The sequence below is a fragment of the Gadus morhua genome, chromosome 13, assembly GCF_902167405.1.
Source record: "Gadus morhua chromosome 13, gadMor3.0, whole genome shotgun sequence".
Classification (NCBI taxonomy): Eukaryota; Metazoa; Chordata; class Actinopteri; order Gadiformes; family Gadidae; genus Gadus; species Gadus morhua.
Window position 1 is genome coordinate 14,925,172 of NC_044060.1, and position 23,243 is coordinate 14,948,414.

Here is a 23,243-nt window from a genome sequence, read left to right on the forward strand (position 1 = left end):
AATTAGCTGATAAACGACCGCCCATAGATTTTGAGCGACCAAGCTAGCCAGCGACCACAGCGACTGAAAGCAGCCAGACGAGCGACCTACGTCGCGACCAATGCGACCTACGACGCGACGCACGTCGTTGGCCACTATGAGAGCTCGGCCTTCCTCAAAAGATATCCCTGGGGCTGGGACCCGGTCTATACTGGCCTAATCTGTTAATTGATCTGGCAAGGGGAAGGGGGGGTGTGTGTGTGTGTGTGTGTGTGTGTGTGTGTGTGTGTGTGTGTGTGTGTGTGTGTGTGTGTGTGTGTGTGTGTGTGTGTGTGTGTGTGTGTGTGTGTGTGTGTGTGTGTGTGTGTGTGTGTGTGTGTGTGTGTGTGTGTGTGTTTCTAACTTCATAGTGTGCGTGTGTGTGTCAACGCGTGTCTGTGTGTGAATTAATATGTGCATGCATAGGGATTTAAACCGTTGTGTGTGCGTGTGTGTGTGTGTGTGTGTGTGTGTGTGTGATGGTGGACGATGGGTTATGTTAGGAGATGATATCATTGAATTAATATAAAATCTTCTATAATGGGTTCAGGGACCTGGAGTAAAAATACGCAGGCGTCTAATAGGCCAGGGTATTGTTTGGTGGATTAACCTCTCAGTCATCGATATCTTAAGAGCTTCTCAGGCTGTATGCTGTAAAGTCAGGAATTCAATACCTAATAGGAGATTGATTCCAGCAATTAAAACCCTGGTGGTTTGTTTTCTATGAACAAAGAACACCTTTTATGTGGTTGAAGGGTTACCTTATGTGCAGTTTAATAGAAACTTCCAAAAAGTAATAAACGGACTCCATAACCCCCTCTGTTGTGGTTCACTCATTAAATAACATTCAACCACATTTTCACAACGTATAAACCCCTGATTATGAAAGCCTTAAGTAGTAGGGCCAGAAAGAAGAGAGCAGCCTCCTCTATGAAGCAGGCTTGACTCTCTCCTTAAGGTCAATAAACCCATAGCATGACATGCAACAGCCTAAGTGTCACTAATTGAAGGAGGGGGAGCGATAATCTTCAAAACCATTATTGGGGTGGTTGGATTGCTCTTCATGCCCTTTAAGACCTGGGAAGGGAAGAGACAGCTCCCAGGGTAGAGGAATGCTTAAGAAAAGGATGATACAGACCTACAGGAGCAGGGTTTGGTATTACCACACTTCCTCGGCACTAAAAGGATTTAAGGAGCCGGTGGTGTCTGGAGTTTACATGATAAGACACACAAACAGTGAGCAAAGTGACTCACACACGCGTTAATCTCCTCTGACGCCATCCTCACCAGCGGTTATTAGCCCACTCCGCCGCAGCTTGACACATCCTCCTCATCGGGAGGCAGTCAACCGAGGAGCTTAAATGATACAGCACGATTCTTATCCACAACATCTAAATATCAGCAAGTGTCTTGGCCCAATTGCTACTCCTTTAGTCTTTTAAAGGCACCCAGTGCAACTTTCGAGGCTTAAAAATAAACAATTCAATTTCTAGTCTTTTTTACACGTAAGTTTCAATAACTCCATACCATTACATACCGACATTCAAGCAGCAAAGATGAGACGTCGTTGTGTGGTGAGAACTGATAGAAAATCGATAACAACAATGCCGCCATTTTCTTTATTTTTTGTAACCTACAATAAATAAAGCAGGCTTCCAGTCAATGGAAAAAATGGCTTCTCCCCACCGGCGATTGTTGTTTACGATTTTCTATCAGTTCTCACCACACAGCGACGTCTCATCTTTGCTCCTTGAATGTCGATATGTAATGGTATGGAGTTATTGAAACTTACGTGTAAAAAAGACTAGAAATTGAATGTTTATTTTTCATTGAATGTTTACATAAAGTTGCACTGGGTGCCTTTAACAACAAGGTGACACTACCATGTAGTTTTTTTTGTCAAGGCACAGACATAACTCTTATTAAGTTGCACACATGAATAACAATTATTTTTTTTTACGTTCATTTTTAACATGGAGGCTAGATGTATGGAGAGGTTCGTAAATTCCTGAGATAAGGCAACACCACTGGTTACAAATGTTAAGAAACAGGCTGACACCTTCTTGTTCAGAAGATGAATAAGCGCGACCGTAAAATATTTAAGTAGACACTGCCCCCTAGAGGTCACCAAGATAACAGGACTACTTCTTCGAAATTATTAATGGGAGACAACTTCTTCAATCTATTTTAAAACGACTGCCTATCCAATTATAATTCGTTCATATCATAAAAAGTTATTTATTCCTGCTCTACTGGCACGTATTTGATTACCAATTTTTGGGTATCCAAAACTACAAAGGTCAGAGCACCGAGGTTGGAGTTCACTTTCTAAAATCAAGTCAAATACGCTTTGGATAAAAGTTTAATTCACAAAAATACATTGACCAATATAATGAAAATGTACTAAAATGTACTTTAATAATCCATAAAAGCTGGAACATCATTTGACAAAAAAAAATAAAACAAAAAAAACAAAAGAAGCATTATTAGAGTTGGTTTTAGTATAATATATTTCGGCTTCAAGAGACATAGAAATCAATCCTTATTTCCCCCCATATTTCTTCTATAAAAGACCCATTTTTTTTCTGAAGCATCATTATGCAAAAATGGCATTAGAATATATTATGGGAGCTATGAAATCCCAGTGACAGTATAAAATTAAGTCACTTCAGAGAGATATCTGCAGAAGAGAGAAGGTCCATGAACAATTGGGCAAAACTAAAACAAAAGGAAAACAAAAGAAAAACAAAACATGGATGTTGTTCTATTACCACTGACATGACAGCCATGGAGGATCGGGTCATGGCTATAAAAAGAAAAACTAAAAAAAACTTTCACTTCTCCACTTGAGTTCACTTTGAAGACATCTACACTTTTAACAGATGTGGTATTTCATGCTTTTTGAAGATTCATTATAACCATACAACTAAAGAGGTCCACTTTCCATGTCTTCGCAACAATCTATTCATATTGCCAAGACGGAAAAATACTGAATTGACGTTATAACTTGTTTTTTTATCCCCCCCTCTTAATGGTTGGTATTATTCCTTTTTTATTTTTTTCCGTCAAACATCTAAAAATAAGAGAATTTATAAAAATAAAAATAAGGGCAAAGTAAGCAGACGACAAATCCGCAGTTGAGCTGCGGTAAGAGGCTTTTCTATTTCATCATAGTCGTCGTCATGGTTGTTGTTGTTAAAGAGTTTGCGGTGGTTTGGATGTACACACTGTCCGTTCACGGGGTTTAAATCAACACTGATGCAGAGACACATGACACGGGTCCCTCGCAGGTGAGAGAGAGACAGTGAGGGAGGGAGCTGGGCCCCCTCGTCCCCGTCTCCGTGTCGGGAACAGACCGGTCAGCTGATTCACTTTTTATGGCGGATGGCGGAGGATGGGGTGCGGGGTAGAGGAGGGGGGGGGAGGGGGGAGGGAGTCAGGGGTGTGTGGGGAAGGGAGGAGCAGGGTGATTGGGAGGGGAGGGGCTGTTCGGAATGCTGGCACGTTCCAATCAGGGCAACAGTTCTTCATTACAGCATTCTAAAGAAGAACAAAAACAGAGCACAAGCAACCAATAAAGAAATGCATGCTTCATTTAAGCCCCTGATCCTGCCCCTAAAGCCGATGATGGGGTTTGGTGCCCCCTATTGAATCATAATCCACATGACAGTCATTCCTCTTTTGGCCAACAGAGGGCGTCAGCCTTCCCCTACCCAGTCGTCTCATATTACAGGAAGAATTCTTCCCCTGTTGAACTCTGATTCAACATGGGAGGAATTCTTCGAGTATGCAGGAAGACACATCAATGGACAATCCACAATGTTTCATTGGAATAAATGAATAGAGAGCTTGTCATTCAGCATACTGTTTTCATCATTAGGGTTCACACACACACACACGCACACACACACACACCCCCCCCCCCGTCAAGAGTCTTGCATTCAGCTAGGGTGCGGCTCATTTTTCAGTGTTATCAAGTTGTGGTTAAGTTAGGGCGTTTACATAATTGTGACACAGTTTGGTAGCCTTAGCTATAGATGCCAAATGCCAGAACTAAATCAAATGGAAGCCATTGATTGACATGTATTTCATCTATAGCCCCTCTCAAACGCTGGTGGGGATCATTAAAATGGAAGCCATTCCACATGCCGAATCACAAACAGTGGTAATCTATGTGCTGTATTACATTCATCAGTGATCAGAGCATTGAGCTAGAGGGAATGTTTCCATAACCCTAAGATTGACACTATGTATTCAGCCCCCCGGGAGCAGGAAGCATAACCAGCTGTGAATGAGGTAACCTCGGGGAGGGGGGGTTCAGGGTCTCGTCAAGAAACATCTACGCCAGTCTCTTCCCGACAAAATCCGTCTGGGAGCCAAAGCCACAGCAGAGAAAACAAACAGCTCGTCCACTATTTTAACCCCACGTTAGCAGGGCCTGCTTTCCCGGTTCTGCTGCTGTCCTTGTAGGGCTTTGACTTCGAACTTCGTTATTCGAATAACAAAAAATAAATCAAAATTCAAACGAATATTACGCAGCCCTTAATATTCGAACCAGGCCAAGAGGTAGAGACGTTGGAGAATCCGACGCAGTCTATTCATAATATTATAATATTATTAATAAATATTCGAATATATTCAAATATTCATATTAATAAACAAACAAACTTCGAATATGATTTTTGGGCAAAAGTCAAAGCCCTATATCCTTGTGGTGAATCATGCCTCATGCACAGGGGGTGAGAAGGTGGCGGTGGTCGTGAATATTACGGGGTACTTCAGACAGCCTTGACATTTTTTTTGTAGTGGCCGGGCAATCATATATGGTTTCAAAGGTGATTCACTGAATGAGCGGGACTCATTGAAAATATAATTATGCAAATTATTAGCAAAATTAGTGCAAGATCCAGTCCTCATGACTCAAAGCTCAGGCAGTTCCCTAGTGCCAACTTGACCAATTGATGATGTAATAGATAAAATTGCAGTAATTTCATCTGTGATTTTCAGAGAGATTAAAAGGCATTGAAACCCCAGTCCTCTGGAGCTTCAATGTGACATGATGCTTATTAGACCTCAACAAAGGTGAACTTTTGTTGGAAAACGATGCCCCTTTCAATTGAGTCGATAATGCCATGAACTCTCTGTCCCCCCTGTAGCCTATTCTGGTGTCTCTCGGCCACCATCGTCCCAGTTTAGGGCCTGTGTGTGTTGTGAGTAGTGGAACAGTAGGGGCTGTAATCCCATTAGTGTTGGTTCACTGGGCATACCGGCGTTGGCTGTGTGTGTGTGTGTGTGTGTGTGTGTGTGTGTGTGTGTGTGTGTGTGTGTGTGTGTGTGTGTGTGTGTGTGTGTGTGTGTGTGTGTGTGTGTGTGTGTGTGTGTGTGTGTGTGTGTGTGTGTGTGTGTGTGTGTTTTCCCCCCCTCCGGATACCTCTCAGCTCTTTTACACACACTCCGTCGGAGTTAACTGACAAAGGAGTCCCTGCAGAGAGTGCTGAAAGCAGATGCGCCTGCACGGACATGTTGGGATACGTTGTAGAACTCACAAATCTTCACCATTTCTTCATCGTATGCAGATGTGTGCCATGATTATGTTAATTATTTTTCAGGGTTTTGGTGGGTCAGCCCCCATCAAAACATTAAACATTTTATATAATATGGCAACACGGACGCAATGACCTCCAGAGACAAAGATCAATACACAACAGGCTGAATGTGGCCTGCCCTGTATCTTTAAGACCGCAACTGTCACTTGGTCAACACGTGTCGCTCTGTTCAGCTTCACGAACCTCCACTAGTGGAAACATGGAAGAGGTCCATTCTGGTGGAACTATTCTTAGAAACTCTTAGATCTTGGAGATCTCACAGACTCAAAGATCTCAGGCCTATGGAAAGCTTTGGCCATCGGTGCGGAAAAGCATTACATTGACTCCAGAAAATGTATAAACAAAATTATTGAATCTTAATCTCACATCCATATATAACCGCACGACAGCACATAACCAGTTTCCCCTGGATGACTATAATGTGTACATAACCTTTTAGTTCAGAGTGTTTAATTACAAGGCCAGTCAAACATGGCCCCTTTAAAAGCTTAAGGCAACAAACCATGTCTCATCTGGCCATAACCCCAATACGTACATATTGACAGCCCTTCTGCCTCAAAACACGGGCGGTGGACATTAAAACCAGAGATGTTTCTTTACAGGAATGATCTAGGACCACTTTTTTTGGCCCGAGAAGTGCAAGGAAGGCAGAAGTTGCGTTCAATCCTGTGGTAGAAACCAAAAAAAACAGAAAGTTTTTCCGATGGACCCACATTCCTCCCTTCTCCCAGATGATGAGGCATCCCGCCTAAGTCGTGACCCAATCATTCAGCACAGGGGGACCATAACCATGAACACCACTAAATCAATAAAAAAAACTAAATGAAAAACAAGTACGTATGCAAAGCAGAACCATTTCCGTCAACTCTCTGCAATTGATCAGCTGCGAGGCAGGCCAGTGTTAGACATGTAGGAGATTCCTGGAGTCTCAAGCCCCTCCTTCACACTCCAATAGCATGGACAGCCAACAGTACAGTCGCCCTTCCCCATGAGAACATCGTGTGATATGATGCGTCTGTCTTTTGATGTGCTTGTTAAGGTCCACTTGGAAATAAGTGGTCAACACTGTCAAGGGCTAAACTCTGGGATGTTTTGTGCTTTGTAACCTGATATCATATCAAGACAAATCCTAATGACATAACCTAAAGAAATATAGAGCAGCATGTTCAGTTTGAAGAGAAACACACAGCATTCTCTCTGCTGGCTAGAGCGTGCAAGTGCACAACACATTTCCCAATGTGCCTAGCATGCAAGCATAGTAGACTCACCCTAAAGTGTGTAGCTGAGCGGCAGCTGAGGACAGACAGAAGAAACGTAACCCCCCCTAATAGTTAGATAAGGCTGAATATTTCAGTCAATCACTCAGTCACTTTTGAATCATGCTTCTGTTACTTATTCATCGGCGTCAAAACTATTAAAGTACTTGAAATATACAAGTGTCTAAAATAACTTACAACAGTGGCTGAGGTGACGTTAACGCTAGCATAGCGCATGCTGGACTTAAGTGGTATTAGTTTACTTCCTAAACAGTTTTTTATGAACAACAGGCTGTCCAACATGAGGTTTATGCGAGTGTGTGTGCGTGAGCTTTCCACATGGTTTTAATTAGCCCGGTTAAATAACCCTGTGTTGGCTGAAGGTGAGCGGCGTCAAAGGTCTACTGGTACGAGGCTGTGCTTAAAGGGGCCATATAAAAGAGGCATGGGAGAGAGGATGTGACACAGATGTGCAAATAATGATGGACCACGCTTGCCCCTTCATCATGACCCTGTCACGTGACTGGGCGGTTCGCTAGTTATTAGCCTTTTGATGTTGAGGGTTTGTGGCAATTAACACACACACACACACGCGCGCACACACACAAACACGCGCGCACACACACACACACCTGGCTCAGAGCTGCTGCAGGGGGTAGGGGTCTTTAAAGCAGAACACAGTTGGATTTCTTTTTCGCCTTCTTCTTTTCCACTGGCGTTTTCCTATTTATCTGTCTGACCAGGTCATAGAAGATCTGAAAAAGAGCACAACAAGAGAGCAGCGACAATTAGCACACACACACACACACACACACGTACGTGTGGTAGACCTGGCCTATTTGCTGTACAGGAGGACAAACAAACTCTCTGGCGTACGCAGACCAGTATCGGCAATGGAAAGAAAGTCACTGTGCACACACATCCACGTTGTTGCCACGCGGGGACGTGGTGGCTTTGCCAAGGGTGTGACTTTGTGTGCTAGGAGGCGTGCAGCTGAACACTTCTTTAATGGCCACATTGTAAAGCCAGCACCGCAGGGACAACAAACAGACAACAGCTGTGTTAAGATGGCTGCTCGGCTGGCTGCTTTGCTTTCAGACGCCAATACTTAAATGAGGAACCTAAGAGCATCAACACAAGAAGATCCCTAAATCAAAAGGTCAGGAACAGCACCATCCCTGCTGAAACACAAGCACTGGAATGGCTGTTTTCAAGCGGGAGAAATTGGGCCAGGTGATGTCATTGACATGTCAGGAAGAATCATCAACAGATTATAATTATGATAAATATTGCATTGGTGTCACGTATCCTGAGGTGTGATCGGAATGTCGTGAATTTTTAATGCGGCTGAATAAATCTGGCTTCATGGCTGGGCTTCACAATGGAGCAGCAGAATGGAATCAGTGGTGTGAGGGGGAACTCACGTCGAGGACGTTGATCTTTGACTTAGCGGAGGACTCTAAAAAGGCACAGTGGTTCCACTGTCTGGCCAGGTTCTGGCCCTGCTCCTTCCCCACCACGCGCTCGTCCTCCAGATCACACTTGTTCCCCACCAGGATCATAGGCACCTGAGGGGGAGGAAAGCAAGGGAACACAAGAAGTGAACACATGGCTGCACAACATGGAAGACCCCATTGTATTGGCTCTTTTTCTGCTTTAAAGCAATCATGCATTCAAACATCGGTTCTAGAACTAGGTGATAATCTTAATGACAGGATTCCAAACAATATTTATATATATTCAAGATATACAGGATAATGAAAAGAATGCATGTTGTGTCAATATGTTAATGTATGAAATGTGTTGATGCAGTGCTGGTAAATGACAGTATTCAATAATTAAACGATGGGATCGGAGAGAGGACGACAATACACAGATGAATTCTAGCAGAGGGCAATGAATATTTCAATAATTTACACGAAACGGGTCTTGAGATGACCGCAGATGGTGAAACAAATAATTGGATAGAAATAAAAAGATAATGAAAGATGGTCGGGATTATTGAGTAGGACACAAATGGGGTTGAGATAGAGTGGTAGTGAGTCAAGAGTGAGATACCAAACACACGGTTGGCACAGGAGAAATGCATAGCCAGAGAACACTGCAAGGAGGAGTATGATGGGAGAAGGTGTAAAGGAGGAGTGTTGGAGAACTATTCAGGTGGCCATTAGTCAGAAGACGGGAGGGTGGTGTTGAAAGTGGTGTCTCTATTCCACGGGAGGTTAGAAGGGAGGATTCCAAGGTACTCAAGAAACAAAAGAGCAATTCATCCCTCGGGGCAGGTTGTGTTTAAATAAACTGAACAATTGAGGTTGCACACCACAAAAAAGGAACCAACGAAAATGCATTAATAAATCAATACAGAACCCATTTAATCTACCCAACTTGGCGAGCAAACAAAGGGAAAAGGAGGACATTCATTTCAACATCCCCGTACAGAGTACTCTACGCTGGTGCAAACTGCTTTCAGAGTCCCGTCAGACCCTTGGCCCCGGCTGTCGCGGTGGGCACAGGGTTGGGGCGACCAAGTGTCGGGGATGCGTCTCATCCTGCCTGCTGCTTCCTGACTGGCCTATCTAGGGAGAGCGGCGGCCGGGAGGAAGCCGTGCGATGACCCCGCCCGGCCAGGATAACATCGCCTTCCTTCCTGACCGCTTTCCAAGCGCACTGGCCTCCATGCTCCAGCTGCCGCCTGGAATGACGCGATAGTTGACCCAGAGCATATTTTTAAAGGAGACAAAAAAGAAAAGATACGCTTTGCTCTTCGCTCATCCGCTGCGAGACCGAAATTGGCAGAATAATGTTACTCAAATTAAAAATAATGATACAACTATTTAGTTATGTTAAAACAAAAAAGCTAAAAAACAAGTAAAAGTCTAGAAGGTAGTTGCCAGCGACAGCCTGTCCCCTGTATTCTACCCATGATTTAGGGATGCGTTTTGTTTGTGACCACAGCGGTGCAACCCACAGACACCACATTGCATGGTGCAGTTTGCATGCAAACCAACCAACAAAAGTCTATTAAGCTGGCGTTGCCTTCCTTTCCCCCAGTTTGCACAAGCCTTGCTCAGAAGCAACGTCGGTACTTGCGGTGGAGGAAAAACAGCAAAGATATTTGAGAGTTACTTGACATAGTGGACCGACATGCGCCGGCACGCTCTTAGCGCTAGCCTCCCCCGAGCACAAGCATCGAGTTGTTCGTGGGGTTGTTCTCGGACAAGTGGGCCCACTCCCTCAGAGAGCGTCAGCGTTCGTCTAGTAAAAAGGGCCAAATACTATGATCCCCCCTCTCCAGCCGTTCTCTCTGGTTTACGGGGCGAAGGACAGGAAGTGGAGATGTTTGTACTAGCCCCCATGGAGGTTGCTGCTTGATGTTTGATATCCAAACAAGCCCTGAGTTCGGGCCGCTGAAGGGCGCTCTTGGGCGTGGGGGGGGGGGGGGGGGGAGGGAGTCCCCAGGCGATCCGGTGGTATGCACTCCTCCTAATGTCAACTATCAGCCAATCTGGGATTAAGGACCGAAGGAGAGCAGCGGCTACGTCGTTTGCAGGAGGAGGAGAACCCGAGAGATCGCTCGATACAGCGGTGTCAGCACCCTGGAGCTGGCCATAGCATGTGACTACTGACTAATCTACGCGGCTGGCTCCGTCGAGAGGGGCTTTGCGCGCCAGGGACAGGTCCCATCCCGCCCACAGCGCCGATGCGGATAGACCTAAACATTCCACCCACCGCTGAAGAATGCGTCGTCTTCTTCTGTCGTAGATTCCGAGGAATCTACGACAGAAGAAGACAACGCATTCTTCTTCTCCTCGCGCTCGACTGAATGGAGGCTGCGTTGCCCCGCCGACAGTGGAGTGAGTCGCAGCCTGCGCCGAGTGAGTCATTACCAACGTGGTCAGACAAGTCAGTGCAAAGATGACCTGGAAAACAAAATGTCACAAGAGCCTTATATAACACCGGCGGGAGGAAACTAGGGAGGGAAGTGAGCTTTTAATAAACTATTGGCAAGTCGCTCGGCTCACTTTTGTCTACATGTATTCTCAACACCGTCTGGGTTTGTCATACTATAACTAAAAAGGGGTGGGGTGGCTCCCTGAACACAGGCTGGTCAGGCGCTTACCAATGGCGATCACTCAAGGACAACAAAACATTGTGGAATAATAAACCTTAAAATAACATCTTGATGTTGTTGATATGGTTTCTGGGCATTTTACCATCAAAAAAAAAATATCTTCAGAATGACAAAGCTATACCAGACAGTCACAACAACCATGCTAAAAAAGATCATGGCTAAAGCTCCCTCCCATCCTCAGTCCACCCCCAGCCCCAATCATGTTTTCCCATCCTACAAGTTACCATCCCTGAGACAGGCTTTTCGAAGTCTGTTTCATCTTCCTTTTAATAGAGTCCTTTAATTGAGCATGGCGAGACCGAAGTGACTGAGAAAACATTTAGTTGTAAATGAGCCATGGCATTCGGATCAAGGAGCAGAGAGAGCGAGAACAGCTGTGGCAGCAGCAGCAGCAGCCGCTACCGGCACTGACCGACTGATCCAGCTCTCCAGTCGCCATGAAAGCCTTTTCCTGCCGAGGCATCCGTCCTTTTTGGCTACAGTGGAGGAGATTAACAGAAAGAAAAATACCCTTGAGCGTTTTCCTTTCCCGCCAGGGTGTTTGCTCCCGTCTAAGGGGTACACAAGATAAACAGATGTCGTCGCCAATCGCAACCAAGGGTCTTAAATCTCCAGTGTGGATCTCCCGAAGGTGGAACGCCCCCCGAGGTCAGATAAGCAGGACAGCCGGGAATATATTAGGAAGGAACGTGGCTCCGTGATGACAGGCTGGAACGTTTTCCCCTCCATGAAGAGATGGGCCGGTGTTGCTGTGATCTGTCCAAGGCCCCTGTGCCCTTGACCATATGGGTTGGGGGGGGGGGGGGGGGGGGGTGGTTAATGGGGGGTAACGCAGGGCTAGATTCTGGGTGCTTTCACTGCACCTCACCCCTGACCATCCAATCACCTGCACACATAGAATCAGACCAAACGTTTTCAGGCCAAAATAAATGGAGGGAGTTGGAAGGGACGGGGCGCTGTTAGGCCAATCACAAGCCAATGAAAGATGATATCTGAGAAAACACCACAGAGGAATGGCCAAACAAATAAGAAAGGGGCTGAAATCGAGGTACGGAGATTCTGAGCTGAACTCTAGAGGGAAGTAGGGAATAAACATGGCTGACATGGGAGTAGAGGCAGAGCGAGGCAGAGAGAAGGAGAGGAGAGAGAGAGTGAGTTATGGTAACATTCAGTCCCTGCAGAGATCACCAAAAAAGGGCATCCTGGATGTGAGTCAGACGCACCCTGCCCTACCAGAGATGGAGAACTCTACAAACTAACAAGCCTCGTCCTCGTAAAAGGGAAACACAGGGACGGGTTCCATCGAAACCAAATGACTGACGAGACACATTTTTACTTTTCATTTCACCTTCCCCTACCAAGTTCCCTTTTCCTTCAAATAAAGACATGGCTTTCGTAAATGGCATACCGAACGATTACAATGCGATTATAATCCCATAATTCGGATTACATCCTCCAATAATGTTGATTTGTGGGTTTATAACTTTAGAGACACTACTAAAAGAAAATAGTAAACGGGCGTGGCACCCCTGTGTGATCACATTAAATGATCGCTTGTCCATGATCAGAGAAAGGCTCAGGCATGTGAACCACCACTTACATCCTCAGTGTCCTTTACTCGTAGGATCTGTTCCCTCAAGTCCTGGAGGTCGTTGAAGGTCGACTGTGCCGTGATGGAGTAGACCAGTGCGAAGCCTTGGCCATTCTTCATGTACAGGTCCCTCATAGCCGTGAATTGCTCCTATAAAAAGGAGGGTACAAATGAGGAAATGGAGAAAGGGGCTCCTCAGTTTCCATAATCCAGAATTTGAATAAGCATGCTCTATTCAAAATGAAAAACCTGAAATCATTTAACACCACACAGCATTTAACAAAAACAGGAACAGGACACATGTCTAGCTTAGGAGTGACCAATACTTTCGAAATAGAAACTCCAGAAATAGATACAACATGAGAATTAAAATAAAGTTTTCAGTGTTTCCCGCAGAAAAAGTCCTAGTGAAGGTGGTCAAGGAGCGTTTCAATTACATTCAAAAAGCTTTATGGCACGACCATTGTTGTGAACAGTATTACCGATGCATTATTTATCTTTACTTTTATACCTGATGGAAGTATGTTTTCTTTCCCTACGAGAGTTTTCTACTTTGTTAATGCATAGTAATTAAAAATATTTTACAAAAAAATATATATTTTTTTTCATACATTGGTACTCAAAGCGGGGCCCTATTGTTGTTAAGGCGGCCGCCTTAACCATACAGTGCTGGGGGAAACATTGGTTTTCCAATAAAGTAATTTCAAAAGATCTCTTAATCCTCCCAATATCTTTCTATTAACTTCTGTGACCAGGCTCAAACTCCCTGACCCTTCACTTGACGGTCATTGAGCGTGTGATTTATATTTTTTTCCATGGTTACGCCCAACAGCTACGGCCATGTTACTCATGTATACGACAGCTGCGTTCTAAGCCACAGCTCAACCACCTAACAATGTATTGATGTCAAACCGTCTAGCCTGTCTAGCCTCAAACAGGCCAGAGTTTCATCTATACCCCTGCAGCACTGGGCCTAGTGGAACCCGGCAAATATGTGCGTATTGCAAAGCCTCAAATGCCCAATATTTTTCAGGTAGTCCCGCCGCGGTTTTAGCTATCAATCAATAGCGGTTACACAGCCTCCCCAGCGGAGATCACTCATCATGGTCCCCTGGGTGCAAACATGGCAACTTGAGGCCATGACATCTATAAGGCGAACTCTGAGATGGTAGCTATGAGTGTTCGGATAACTTACGGTTCCTGCCGTGTCGAGAATTTCCAGCATACATTGCTGTCCATCGACCTCCACTTGCTGTTGAGCAAAAGGAAGGGCTTTAGCACATCACATCATATTTAAAGAATACCATCTGGTAGAGCCGGCAGTATATTGAGTAGTAGAGCAGTTCATTAATAGTTCATTTGTATAATAGTTAATATTGGTTTAATGAGCTACTAAGTAATGTGGATATAAGTACCAAGAAGGAAGAGGCTTTATGTTTGACTCCGTTAGAAGGTTTCATTGATTCCTTGTGAGGCAGCCTCACAATGAAGTAATCAAACCTTCTCGACTTATTAGACTGTTATTAAGTGCCGTTTTCAAAAACAGCACTCAAGCTATCACACATTCTTTCAATAACCACAATCTGAGTGCATGTGGAGTCTCACTGTGCCACTTCATTGACATAATGGCCAGCTGCAGGCTAACACACAAAAGAGTCTAAGATACATCTCCCAAACCCAATGCACAAAAACAAAAAAAAAGGACAAAAGAGTGAGAAAGAGAAGACAATGTCTTAGAGAGCCTGGACAGTGAAGGGGGAATAACAAGAGTATGGCGTCATAATGTGAACCTGCAGACCAGCTGCTAGCAATCAACTCATTCCAGAGAGGCCTCCATCGCAACTCCCCCAAACCCCATCAGTGCAGCGCTTACCTTTCTGTACGAGTCTTCTATTGTCGGGTCATACTTTTCCACAAAGATCCCCTGTACGAACTGAACCGTCTGTAAGAACAAGAGACAGACCAGACTGCCAGCATCAGAACCCAGCCTCTCCAGACCATTGTACCCGACTGCGCTTCTAGCATGGTTCAAATATCCCTCCAAAAAAAACCCTTAATACTACGATATTGTAGTAGTTAGTGCGTTTGTTGCTTGGGTAGCAAAGACAAGTTTGTTTGCCTGAACACATCTTGAGGCCTTAACCTGTCAGGACCTGCCCTAGTATGGAGAAATAACCTGACAGACACCAGTAGTGTTGGTGAAGAACGGAACACAAGACCATTCTTCTTCTACTGCTTACATCTGCTTGGAAATTATCTTAAAGTGATGTTTATGTGAGAGTCATTATTTGTTCACACTTACAAGGCTAATAGACCCACAATAAATCACAAACATAAATAGTATCATTGCGCATGACAGAATTATACTACTGTATATAGGTTGCTAAAAAATCTACAGCCATTTCCCATACTAAGCTCATGTAATTCGGCCAATAGGCAGAACAGCATAGCAGAGCTTTGAAAACGAGCAGGCTTAAATACACGTCTCAATAAAATTACTTTATATGCAAGGGAAAAACTATGATGTAAATAATAATGCCGGCTTTATATCAAAAGTGATAGGTTACTCCTATGATTTAATAAAAGTGATTTCCCCTCTAGGCAACACCAGTTGAGGCTTGGCCCAGTATCACACATTGTCCCCAACATATGACTAATGGAGGTAGAATTGTACACAGACTCTAAAGAGACCTCACGGCCGGCCGACAGGAAGGATTCGAGGTGGGTGGGGGTTAGGATGCAGATAAAAATACTCACCAGAGCAGACTTGCCCACACCTCCTGATCCTAGCACCACTAACTTGTATTCACGCATGGCGGGATCGCTTCACCGGACAGCCCCAGCAGTCTGCACTGGAAAAACGGGAAGGGGAGTAGAGAGAAAGATTTTTAATACTCAAAGTAAAACAAAAAGTAATAAAGGCGGAATTCCCCTTTGTTTTTTTGCTAAAATGTTTCCTCCTCTGGAAAAGAGGAAGGATTCTAGTCATTCCTGGAGTTGCACACATAACAATGGAGGGGGAACACCCATAAGCGGATCGGCTGCTGCTGCAGGGTGGAGGAGGTGAAGCCTGAGTGACCTCTCTCCCTCTCTTTTTCATTCTAACCCAAACCAGCTGTGGCACGCATTTGTGTCTTTGCGGTTGTGAAGCAACCGCAAAGGAGAATACGAAGAAGAGACATGGAACTGGCCAAAGGGCCTCATAATGACGCGATTACTTGGCCAACGGGTGCGAGCTGTCAAAACACTGCCGCCGTTGTCAGACACAGGCCGGGCAGCCATTCCTACTGGAGATAATACAACGATTGAGGCTGGCTTTGTGTGGAGGACTCTCGCACTATGAAAAGTGAGATTAAGACTTGGGGTCGGTGAGAAATCGATTGATTGACTCTTGTATCATTATGAGGGGAGCGAGGGGTGCCGGGGGATCAATGGCTCACACACAGAAAGCAGTTAAGTCGGTGGGGTTTAGCCAACTGGGTCACTACCAGTTGAGGTCAGCTGAAAAAGCTGCGGAGGTCCGACCGTTACTGGTGTTTTCTTTGCGATTACGGCTGCAGCAGTGGAGCCCTAGGAGGGCTGGGGAGTCTGAGAACCCACATGATGATTTCCCGTTGACTTGCAATTGGCAAAAAAGGGATACAAATGGTCCACGGAAAGCAGTGGTCGATGCTGCAGGCGTAGACCTACAACGGCTTGAATTTCCTTCAACAGTTGATTTGAGTTGTATTTCCCCCGGTCATTACAATCATTGGCTTGGAGATGATATCGCTCTGACGGTAGATCTTTCAGATTTGACTGCTGTCAAATGTAATATAGACTAGAAAACTAAATTATAACATAAAGTACTTGGAAAGACTATCACTATACTCTGGTGGTGTTAAATGACACCATTACTTTTGAGGGCCAGTAAGCGGCTTCCCTGAACTACGTCTAAGGATCATGGTTTGTGATTTAATGGAGCATGATCAATAAATTAGAAAAGTGCACTGTGAAACTGCTATTTTCTACATTTTGAGTAATATACTACTCTCTTGGACCAGACGGCGGGCTAGTTGGACCACATCTAGTATGTTGAAAACACTAGGGTGCATAGAAGAAGAACTTGAAGTGAATGAAAATGGGCCCACAGGCCAATAAATAAACAGTATCGACACATCAGCTAGACTACTGCATGAAGGAAAACATAAAATCAAAGTCTTACTATAAACTACATTTTGAAGAGCTTATCAAGCGATAGTCACCAGCTATTCTTTGCAGCGGATGTTTTTCATACATGTATAATGTTTTATTTCTCACTGGTTTGAAATGCTATGGACAGATATGGTCCTTCATATCACAATGACTATGATGCCAGGCCACAAATAATTCCTATCCGCTAAAGAGACTTAAGAGAGAAGTATATGTCTATCGTGTGATTTTTCTATTTTGGGCGGGGCTGTTTAAGGCACAACAGCACGTGACTACACAAATGCAATGGGGCGATTAAGCAAAAAAAGACTTCCCATGTCAGAGCTCAATTGCAAAACAAATCATGTGTGTGAACAGCACACAATGACCTAGGCCACGCCCTATTTTACAGTGATGTACATCATGTTTTCTTGCATGGACAAAGGGGTGAAAAATCCCTGCTTTGAAACAAATGACATCAGAAATGGCCCATCCCAACACACAGCGTCTGCAAGTTCAGAAGAATGCTCCACATGTTTTTCAAGGGTTCACTAGCGTACAGTTATGTTTCTCCCATCTTTCAAATCAACCTCTGCCGCGGTCAGGACCCAAATCGGGTCATGGGCTCACTGCTGCTGGGTCAATTCCATGCCAAATTGGACCTGGCAGTGGACTTTCATGTCCAGAACTGATAACCCAACAGACTGTTGCTATGTGTGGTTAAAACATAGGAATAATCTACTAAGCCTACAGCTAACCCTACAACTTTGTTTTTCACAAACAGGACCACACTCAATATTACCGGAAATCTACCCCGTCCTTAGATCACTGTGGATCAGTATAATACAGTCAGTCACGTGTATGATTCAGTAACAGAAGAGATTGCATTACAATGAACAAACTTTAAAAAAGGAGTTGTGTAATCGGATAATGTCTTGGCAAATAATATTATCAACCACATTTTCTGGAAGTAAAGATTACCTCAGCCAACAACTTTCATGCAAAGAGTCTTTTCCACACATTTTCAAGGTTGGCTGATGGCCATTATAAGTGTACAAGTATAAGCCACAGGTTAAGAATGCAATTGTGGCCGTAAACTTATGGAAAAAAAACTTTTTGGAGAACTAGACAATAACTGGCTCTGCAGGCCTGTTTATAATGATTAGAAGAAGTAGTTTGTTCAGTAATACTTCTTCTATGTCGGAAGACTCGGAACACCACTCAGCATGAGATTTTAATTTGATCATTAGGCAAATATGCCAAGTACCATTGCCTATGGTGTTTGCCACATAAAGAAACAAAGATGCTTTTTAGTGTAGAATACATCATGAGAGTTGGTTCTTTTGACTGTAAATGCTTGATGACTTCCAATACTCCTCTGGTCCCAAATGCCGCCCTGCCAACCCTAGTGACATAGGTTGATTTAAACTATGCCCTCAGGGAAACACATCAATCATATCATTATCTCTTGTTGAACACCACATACTTAACTAAACGGTATCAGCTCTTCTGTGACAGAATAGCCAAAAGGAGCACATAACAGAGTCAGCTACCACCAGCCGCCTGTGCATTGACATTCCCTGAATTACTATCCTGACGCCAAATCTTAGCCTATATCACCAACCAACACATGTGAACACAATCTCACAAATACACACACATACACAGCCATTTAACCTCTTAAGACCCATTCGCCCACCGGTGGGCGATTTGTGTTTGTTGACCACATGTTCCCACTACGCAGCGACATAACCCGCTTCAACTTTCATCATTACAGACATTCTATACATCGTTAGAAAGGGTAGAATCTCCACAATTTATTCATCCGGTTTTTTTTTTTCATAAATCATGAGCACAAAACCATAAATATTGATATTAACCAGCATGGTAAACCGGAAATGCCAATAAAACAGAGAGACTCCCTACCTTTGAAGCAATCCGAGAACCGTAATATGTGTCCATTCCTCAATTATTTATATTCCAAATGTCCGTGAGAATCCACTGATCAAAAGCATCCACATGGTTTTTCATAAAATTATTCCAGCTTGTGAATATTGTCGTGTAAAGTCCATTTGTTTACCATCTCCAAACTTTGTTCGTCAACTAACATCCAGCTTTTCAAAGCCGCATGGCTATTTTCTCTACCTCCAGTATGGAGTTGTTGGGTATGCTTGTTTTCATCACTTTGCTGGCTACAAAATGAAAGTGTCCCCGTCTTTTTCTGTTCAGTTTTCACCCCGGTACAGCCCGTGAAGTAGATGGAGCGCTCCCAGTTCGAAGGGCCAATGGGCTTTGTTTACTTTGTTACGCGGCTTTAGTATAGGGACAGCGTATTGGCTATTGATATATCAGTCACTTGGGCTTCTAGCCAATGAGTTTACCTTTCCAACGCTACCAGGCGTGTCCAGGTGTGATACGTATGAGCCGAGATATACAGCTGCGTCATCACGGCAGACAACTCGCTTTGCGCATGACAGAGCCTCCAGCGGACCAGGACGCACGCCGCACACATTGATCACATTGATTTCGCCGTTTACAATGGCGAAATCAACGAAGAAAACGAAATATTACACACATGAAGAAGCCCTCGCTTTGATTTTGGCTTCATCCGAGGACAGCGAAGACAGCCAATATGATTCTGAGATAGAGGAGATGTTCAAGCAACAATTGGACGAAGTCTTAGATCGGTGAGTGACGCCATCTATGTGTATTTTTGTGTGTGGGTTTTTATGCTTACAGTGAACAATGCAGTATAGTTATATAGTATACATTATATATATAAATGAAAAAATGACAGAAATGATATAAATGAAATGTTTATTTGTTTTCTATGTAAATAACACCCCATTGAATTGCATTTATATATTTCTTCATTATATTTGGTGACATTTGTGCATTGCATTGTGTTTGTAGGTCAATGTCTGAGGACAGTGATGCGGATTGGGAGCCGCAAAGCCAGACAGGCAGACCCCCGGCCCCCACTCCTACTGAAGGTGGTCGTGAGAGATCCGGTAGTGTCTCATCACATGACAATATCTCAATATGGCCATATCAAATGAATGTGTGAAAAAATTATGTTTTGAATCATGGAGAAAGGTTTTATAGTCACCAAAATGCTTCAGTAATGTTTCCAGTGTCACAGAAGTGAGTAAATGCATTTGGCACAATTTGGCCATTTTGGAGACATTTTGGAGAGGTTTGGGCCGCCAGTGACCACACACCATAAAAACTCCATTAACTCCCAAAGCTTTAGGCCTAGAACTCCAAATTTTTTTCCAGGTGTAGTTGGCATGATGTAGAAGGTATTTGGCATATTGCCATATGCCTTACATAAAGCACATCCTAGTTATTGTAGTTCAAATATGACCCATTATTTTCGAAAACAAAAAAATTGCTTTAGAGCCATGTCTGAACTGATGTCATTTAGGTTGTGTGTATGACACATGCCAAATAAACATATCTACAGAAACTAGAGCTTGTCAGCTTTCAAATGAAGTATCATACATCCATCTAGGACTTAGGGTTACTGTGTTATAAGCTTTTCCATTTGGGTATGTGTTTAGGCGAAAAAAACCAAAATACTGCCGGACCTTAACAGGTTAAGGACATCTCTCTCCTTAAACTAAACCTCTCCTTCTTTCCACTGCCCTCGACGACACATTGTCGTTCCCAACAAAACAAACATCAACATTTTTGTGCTCTCATAGTAACTCCAGCAAAAGGGAGGGAGGGGAAAGCCACATGTTGCACGCACGCGCGCGCGCACACACACACACACACACACACACACACACACACACACACACACACACACACACACACACACACACACACACACACACACACACACACACACACACACACACACACACACACACACACACAGTGAAGTCACTGCATCACTCACCCTCTATGGACAAAGGTATGTCTCCATGTACGGTTGAAAGCTCAAGGAGGGCTCTCTGGCAGCGCGTCTTCACGGGCTGCGTCTCCTATGAGCGCAAAACTAAAATGCACCGTGATTGCTGAGGCAAGTAGAAGACTAGTATCCTGATACAAGTATCTGACCGTCATCACCACTTCCTGGCTTGGCAAAGGATATGACAATGTGATGAAGCTCTGAGTCAGCATGGGGCACACGTGATTGACAGCTACTGGCTGTCTCCCTTACCCCATTCCACAGATCTTGTCAAACCACACATCCGCCCAAAACTGACACATGTAAGACCATCCCCTCGTTGGCTGGCTATGTGACGTATGCTGCATTACAACATGCGATGCAGATGGGGGAAAAAACAAGTTTCATCGTTGAAACACGTTATATTGATACTACGTTTTTGTCGTTTTATTATTAATCAATGCCTAAAAAAAAAAAAAGCCTTTTTTTTCTAAAAAATAAAAGTGACTTCCTTTCCGGTAAATCATAGGTGCCAAACTTCAAGAGAACAACCCTCAATTCGGAGAACCAATGCTACGCTTAAAGAAAGTGTGAAGCAACGCCCCGGAAAATGTTTGAAATATGATAACAGATGCTCAATACGCAAATTACATCAACCACAAGTCCGTCTGATTACTTTCTGGCCTAAAACTCAAAAAGTTCAGGACAGATGTGTGACAACAAGCGATACCAGTATCTTCATTATAAAACAAAAACAGAAACCCAGTTGCAGTAGGAGTAGGATAACAAGGAAAGACAATTGGTAAAGAAACATGCTAGACTACAATATGTTCAAAATGAAAGAGGCATGTGCAAGTGGCATGCGCCTGTCAGTTATACGTGACCTGTAACCACATCCTCTTTGCAGAGCACCAGTCGGCCTCTTGCTGATATGTGGAAAAGAGTGGCTACTAAAATAGGCTTTAAGTCTCTGTTCCTGTTTAGGACCCTGGACACGGGAGGTTGTTTGGAGGAGGAAGTGTTTTATATCCTACATCTCATCACCAAACCCGGTCTTATAGAGTGGACATACACCGGATGAGGCAGATTAGATTTTTTAGACTGAAGAAAATGATCTTCTGGTGAGGGCACGCATAGTGAAACACGAGAATCCATTTTCAACACCAAGAGCCTCTATTGAGATACGTCCTCAATATAGTTTTCAAATATATTCCACCTTCTCTTTTCGCTAGCAGAATCCTACCGGCATTGTCTACTGCAACAGGCTGTAATACACCGTTAACCCTTGACAAGATAAGGCATTAGAGCCATGATCATACCAAGTGAGTTAATGTAACGGTTACCCACACAATTGCCATACGGTTAGCCCACCAGGTCCTCCCGTTATGTGCCGTCTGTGGGTACAGAGCTCAGCGGTAACATTCCTCGAGCCAGATCGAGGTTGGGCATTTTAACAGCGCTTTAATTACATGGAGTATTTTGACTTTACAAAACCACCCATCGACGAGCTCGTGAGACGAGAATTACATTGAATGAAGGTCTTTAATACACTATCCGGGATCTGCCTTCAGTGCAGCCAATAGACTAAGCCATTTTAACTAGCTCGTTAGCTAAATAATGCTAACTAGCCAACAGACTGCGACGAAAAGGGCTACCGACACTTCACAGGCTAGCTAGCTAGCCTGTACATTCCTATCCAAGAAAGAGATCAAAACACAATTAGACATATCCACGATGTCAAACTCATTGTGTTTTATTGTTAGGTGAAATTAAATACATGAGTAGACATGCTAGCCTCCCAGAATAAAACGCATTTACCCATAAAGACCAAACCGATGCTAACATTACCTGCCCTTCCGCCTGGCCTTGACTAAAATGGGAGTGCACAGTACGTTTTTACTTACGGACAATGTTTATTCTCCCATATACTATACTAAATAAACACCATGCATCAAAATACACTAGCTGATCTTGACTATAATAGTTGACGATATACTCTGAAGCGGAGTATACATTTAACTGGGATTATTAGCTAGAGAAGTTTGACGTTTCCACTTACCGTCTCTCGTTCGCTGTCTCTGGCTACTCTGCAAGTGTCAATTTCGCTCCTGCCCCTGTGCGCAGCAGACGTCATTCCTGCCTAGTTCTTTTTCTGATGGTCACGGCTCTTTGTAAAAATGTCCCAGATCATCTTTATTGAAATGATACCCATTCAGTTTCACTATATAACCATTCCTATCGTCAATAAAAACAAATATATATGTTATCTCACAATTAGTTATTCAAGTTTTGGAGGCGTATGATACTTACATCTGATCACAAGGACGTGATTTAAAAAATATGATTTAGTCAATGATGAAAATCTGGCCGAATAAATGACAGCCTTCAATCGTTTCGTGTCGTATTAGTTAAATTATTAACAGTTTTGGTCAATTCAGATTTCCTATTAAATGTTTACTTGTAGTAGGCTCAATACAAGTACAATGTGTCACATGTTCATTTTTTATATCAGTGTAAAACAACTTTCTAAAGCATCCACATATGGTCAATTATATATTCTAGACTGGAGCAG

The 23,243-nt window shown here is 43.7% G+C and overlaps 1 protein-coding gene and 1 long non-coding RNA gene across 6 annotated transcripts; one reads left to right on the forward strand and one right to left on the reverse strand.

Moving 5' to 3' along the window:
* Positions 1–2,362: 2,362 nt before the first annotated feature.
* LOC115557768 (ras-related protein Rap-1A) lies at positions 2,363–22,878 on the reverse strand. Of its 5 annotated transcripts, XR_003979245.1 has the most exons (9): positions 22,731–22,878; positions 15,361–15,455; positions 14,477–14,545; positions 13,799–13,855; positions 12,613–12,753; positions 8,305–8,448; positions 7,513–7,635; positions 6,893–6,917; positions 2,363–3,558 (listed from the first exon to the last, which is right to left on the reverse strand). XR_003979245.1 is itself a non-coding variant. In XM_030375848.1 (8 exons), the coding sequence occupies exons 2-7, from the start codon at positions 15,415–15,417 to the stop codon at positions 7,546–7,548; spliced, it is 558 nt and encodes a 185-aa protein (XP_030231708.1). In that variant the 5' UTR covers positions 15,418–15,455; positions 22,731–22,878; the 3' UTR covers positions 2,363–3,558; positions 7,513–7,545. The 5 variants fall into 5 exon arrangements, 4 of the variants coding, with proteins under 4 accessions (XP_030231708.1, XP_030231710.1, XP_030231709.1 ...); XM_030375848.1 differs by lacking the exon at positions 6,893–6,917; XM_030375850.1 differs by lacking the exon at positions 6,893–6,917 and having other exon boundaries at positions 15,361–15,450; positions 22,731–22,816.
* On the forward strand, positions 19,107–20,377 carry LOC115557770 (uncharacterized). The gene is made up of 2 exons (XR_003979246.1): positions 19,107–19,460; positions 19,687–20,377. It is a non-coding gene; the product is annotated as an uncharacterized LOC115557770 (long non-coding RNA).
* Positions 22,879–23,243: the final 365 nt, after the last annotated feature.